This window comes from Lactuca sativa, chromosome 3, assembly GCF_002870075.4.
Source record: "Lactuca sativa cultivar Salinas chromosome 3, Lsat_Salinas_v11, whole genome shotgun sequence".
NCBI classification, from domain to species: domain Eukaryota; kingdom Viridiplantae; phylum Streptophyta; class Magnoliopsida; order Asterales; family Asteraceae; genus Lactuca; species Lactuca sativa.
The window spans coordinates 12294628-12299956 of NC_056625.2; the positions used below are offsets into that span (position 1 = coordinate 12294628).

At 36.4% G+C, this 5329-nt stretch overlaps 1 protein-coding gene across 1 annotated transcript; it reads right to left on the bottom strand.

The window, feature by feature from the left end:
* Positions 1-3429: 3429 nt before the first annotated feature.
* LOC111886485 (protein ROH1) lies at positions 3430-4774 on the bottom strand. The gene has a single exon (XM_023882737.3). It carries the CDS (start codon positions 4666-4668, stop codon positions 3514-3516), a length of 1155 nt encoding a protein of 384 aa, XP_023738505.1. The 5' UTR covers positions 4669-4774; the 3' UTR covers positions 3430-3513.
* Between the last annotated feature and the right edge of the window lie 555 nt (positions 4775-5329).

The window sequence follows — 5329 nt, forward strand, 5'->3', positions numbered from 1 at the left end:
ATATACAGTTTAAATCATTGAAAACATGTATAACAACGTTCATCTAGCATAGATAGCAAGTATTCAGATAATATGCACACATAGCACGTAATTTATATAAAATACTTCATATCTATGTGTAAGTTGAAAGTAACTATGTACTCACCTGTTAAGGTGATGATTCCAAAATCGGGCAGCGCTTGCTTCTAACGATTCTATTTTCCTTTGACGAAACCTAGCATTATTATCGCTAAATTTTAGTCTAATATTTACCGTGACCAACTATTAGTCTTAGTATTATTATTATTATATAAGCGTTAAACAATATTTTCCAACCACTATGTACAGACAGGGGCCAGACATAAAACACCGGAGGGCAGGACCATTTTGGCATATAGCACTTCTGAAATCCAACAACCCTATGCGGCCCTTTAAACCAGATTCCCCGTACCGCGAGTAGTTAAAAAAATATATTATAACGACACTTATATAAGTTATAATAATAGCTCAAATATTTATTATAAGTTCATAATAACAATACTAATTTTAAATATAAGCTATATTAAAATAAGGTAAGCATAACTTACTTACAAGGGGGTTTTAGCTAGGAGTCGGGCTCTGCAGGGGCAGAACTTCGTCGCTGAATCTTTCTAAGAAAGATTCGTGCAGCGCTTCAGCGCTCACCTTACTATACTAAGCTACAGAAAGAGAAGTCGAATCACGAGGGACCGAAATGCTCGGGGGATAAGGAGAGAAAGACTCTTGAATCATGAGAATGATGCAAGAAATATGAGAGCCCAAGGCTCTTATTTATACTAATTGAATTTTCAAAAACTACCCTCCATAATTACTTAATGACCTTTTAGTTATATAAACAACTAAACACCCCTCTATAATACTATTATAAATGGATTTAATGATATTTGTACTAAACTAATGTCGAAAGAACTCAACATTAGTCTTATAATGACCGCATCGTCGATACCTTTCTAATGATATATACATATGTATATATATGTGTACGTATACATGATTTATACTTTATTTTAATACGTAAATATGCTATTATAATTTGTAACTCGTTCATACGAACTCCGTTTTTGACGTTCTTTGTATCCACGCGTAGGTGAAGACGTACTCTACAACTTTCGTTTAGACTCCGTCGGCTAATTTTGACTTTATTTTTAAAGTTATATTTTTAACAAGTCGGGACAGGATTGGTCTGTTTAAAATCTCATAACTTCTTCATACGAAGTCAGATTTGGGCGTTCTTTTTATCGATGTTCTTAGTTTAACATATTCTACGACTTTCGTTTAGATCACTAAGGCTAAATCTCGCTCTATCGTAAATTCACTATTCACGCTTCCCGGTATCGTGCCGGTTCTTTCGTGAAACTTCGACGGGTCATAACTTCTTCGTTATAACTCGGATTTCGGCGTTCCTTATATGCACGGAAACCTTGAGACATATTCTACAACTTTATGTAGAGATATTGGGATTATCTCACACTTTAATTTTGACGCTCATTTTTATTCTTTATTAATTATACATTTATAATTAAATAATAAACACATATAATTCACATAATACTCAAATATTTCATCTTTATTACTTCAAAAAGAGTCACAAGAGTTAACCTAGACTATTACATTGACAAAAATGCTTAGCCCTGAAACCCGGGCGTTACATGGTGGACGTCACATCATCTCCACATACAACCATTAATAGTTGGTTTGCCTACCACTAAAACATTATTCCACATCATTTTTTTTAATTAAAATTAAATCAAAAATACAACAAAGAACATAGATTTTTTTAAACTAGTTTTTTATTCATTAAAAAAGACTTCAATAATAATAAAAAAAGACGAGAATAAAAAAATACAAAAAACATAAAAATTTCAAACATGAAAAAGATTAATCTTTGTTCATGTTGTTTTCGTGCAAATGCTCTGCTTCTCGAAGATTGAAACACGTTTCACTATTACGAATTTCAACAACTCTTGCTAAAAATTCAGTCGTTCCGGATAGGAACTCTTGAACCGGGTTACCTACATCGTTCGCATCATACATGCAAATCGCTTGACATTCATGTTCAATAATCATATCATGCATTATAATACATGCGTACACTATACGTTTTATTCTATCTATATCCCAGAGTCGTGTAGCGTATTTCACTACATGTCATGTCTGCTTGAGGACTCCAAATGCTCTCTCTATATCATTTCTAGCAAATTCATGTTGTTTTGTTAACAAGTTTGCCTTTTCAGTTCAAGGTACCAAGTATGCTTTCATAAAGGTAGCGTAATTTGGGTATATCCTATCACAAATGTAGTAACCATATTTGTACAAATGCTCATTCACCGAGAATGGCATATTACAGTCGTTTTTAGACCTTACAACTCCAAAGAACAAATATCATATCCACAAATCATGTGATGCAATAGCTTCTAGTTTTATAATCGGGTCACCTATATTACCTCAAGTAAATTGACCGCGCCACATAGTTGGACATTTTTCCCACACCATATGTGTACAATCAAGGTTACCCATCATTCCTAGAAATCAATGTCTCTCTTCATGTGCCAAATACAATCTTTCAATATCACGAGTAGTAGGTTTGCGCAAATATTCTTAGTAAAAAACCTTATACATATATGTGCAAAAATAATCTACATACTCAATTGCGGTCGTCTTAGATATTTTCAGGTACTCATCTGATGCATCAAAGGCTACACTGTATTCTAAATATCTAAGTGCAGCTGCACATTTATGTACTGTACTAATGCTCATTCTACCTCTAGCATCTTATTTTTGTTTAAAATAATCATATCGTGCCTCTAAAACATTACTAATACGTAAAAATAATGTCATATTCAGACGTAAATGACGTTCGAATGTCGCATCTTTATAAAGACAATTATCGGAAAAATAATCACATACCAATAATTTGTGTGCAATTTGACGATCTCGATAGACAACTGCTCTTTTACACCTAACATCCATATGTTCGTCATTGTTTATGTGTTGCACAATATTAAAGAACGTTGACATAAAATTTTTATCATATCAAAATTTATTAAAAAAAATCCATCTATGTGATATTTTAGAGAGTATAAAAGAAAAAAGAATGGTTTGAAAATATGATGATAGAATATTGTATTTATATAAGCAAAATTTATTTAAAAAAAACATGTGTTTGAGCGTTCAACGGTCCCTTCCTTCTCATTCTCATTGGTCGTGCTCGTCCATCCTCTCCACCGCAATTCTCCACAACAACAACAACGAACCACAAAAGATCGGGATGATGTCCGTTGTCATGCACTCGTGCTTCGTGCCAAGGGGGACAAGGGAACCCTTGTAAAGGGTACTCTTAATGGTTTAATAGAAACTAAAAAGGTTGAGCTGAGTCATATTAGAAAAAATTTTGGTATTAAAACTAAAAGATATCTTGTAAATAAATAAAATATTAAATAGAAGTTAAAATTATCGTACAAAAAAATAAAAAGAAAATTGAAGTGGGATGGTTGCCTAAAAATTATATGGAACTGGTGTAGTGATCCTGTTAACTTGATCAAGAACATAAAGGGCCTCACCCCTGCTCCTCACCATCCGGAGAAACAATTCCCTCACCTGCATCTGCAACGGCATTAACCCATCCTCCATTCTCCGGCATATCTCACCCATCTCCACCACTTGCGCCGCCACTTCCTCCGCCTTCTCCTCCTCTACTGGGAATGTAAACCCGTCTGCAAATTCCACCAAATTCTGCCCCAATTTCTCCAGTCTCTGTGTCTCCTCCAACAACCCACTCCGTCCTTTCTTCTCCTTCTTCTTCCAGTCCTCTGCAATCTTTTCTTGCAGCCCGTTCATCGGATGTGCCCACGGAAATTGCTTCGGTATCTGCGAATGAGCCCCCAGCCCTGTCCTTTCTTGACATGGAATCGCCGCCACCATGGCCCACATCACGAAAACCAAAACGGAGCTCATTAAGTAAACAGGTACGACCAAACCCGTCGGCTCGCCGCCGCGTGGCGCTGCCAGATTCGAGGACATGGCCTGGATTTGCTTGGAGGCTGACCATGACTTGGCGAATGAATAGGATAACGATCTTAGGTTTCCGATTGTTTCCTGATCTTTCGACGCTGCGTATTTTCCGCTGTGATGGTGGTTCTCCTTGTCGTCGATGGCAATCGACGATAATAACGTATCCAATGCCTTTTTTGCCCTTTTGACGTTCCCTTCTCCGATTGGTCGTTGCTGAAGAGAATCAACGGCAATCTGGGCGAGCTTCTGCCAATGTAGAAGCAAATCAATTCCATGAGTAATCGCATTGCAGATATCTAGAGCTTTAACCGACCGATCAAGGTGCTCCGGGATAAGGCGGTCGAGTGGGGATTTAGCGAAGGTGGCAGGGTCACGGCCCATGATGACAACCGCCTTGAATTCCGCCTCGCAGCATAGAAATGCGTCAAGAAGCTTACGAAACCAGGCGATGGATAAGAGTGTCTCCGGCGGATCACCGGGGGCTGCGTCTTCTGTGGGAAGATGGAAGAGTTCGGTGAGGCGGTCGGCGACGTGTTTCTGAAATTGTTCGAGGTCTTCGACCTCATGCTCGTAGGCTACTTGATTTCGGCGGATGCTTATACGGTTGAGGAAAGATCCTTGGTTGTCCGTCGGCGGCATTGTTGCAGGTGTGTTCTTGATACCGGAAAATTTGTAATTGAAGAAAGGATAAAAGAGGTCATTGAGGGAGAGGAAAATACGGTGGATATGAATGGTACTGCTGCATCGCAAAATTACGCACTTGTTTTAATTTTATTTAATTACTTTAATTTAACTAGCTTTTTATCTTAATTTCGTTGAACAAATTAAAAAAAAAAAAAAAAAAAAAAAAAAAAAAAAAAAAAAAAAAGTTTGAATGTTATTGAAGGAACAAAAAAAAAGGTTTAGTTTAAAACAGAAGGATAATAACTTGATAGGGTAAGATACTTTTTGAAATATATACGTTTAGTCTTTATTTTTTTTCTTGTAAAATAAACCCTTATACTTTATTAATATGTACACATTAGGTCCTTTTCACCGAATTCTACAGGTTTGCTGACGTGGAAGGGTTTATTTTACCAAAAAAAAAAGAATAAAGACTAAATGTGTATATTTCAAAAATTATCTTACCCTATCAAGTCATTTTCCTTTTCTTGTATTATGTTGAAATGAAATACCCAAGTGATATCCATATATCCACAACAAGATTTTTCCAACTTTTATTCATCATGAAAAAAAGGGAGAACCCCGATCTTCGGCGACTCCATTATGTGTTCCTACACATCATTGGTAGCAAGGAGGA

Excerpts from the sequence above, each read along its gene's own strand:
- LOC111886485 (XM_023882737.3), bottom strand. The coding sequence starts at position 4,668 with ATGCCGCCGACGGACAACCAAGGATCTTTCCTCAACCGTATAAGCATC.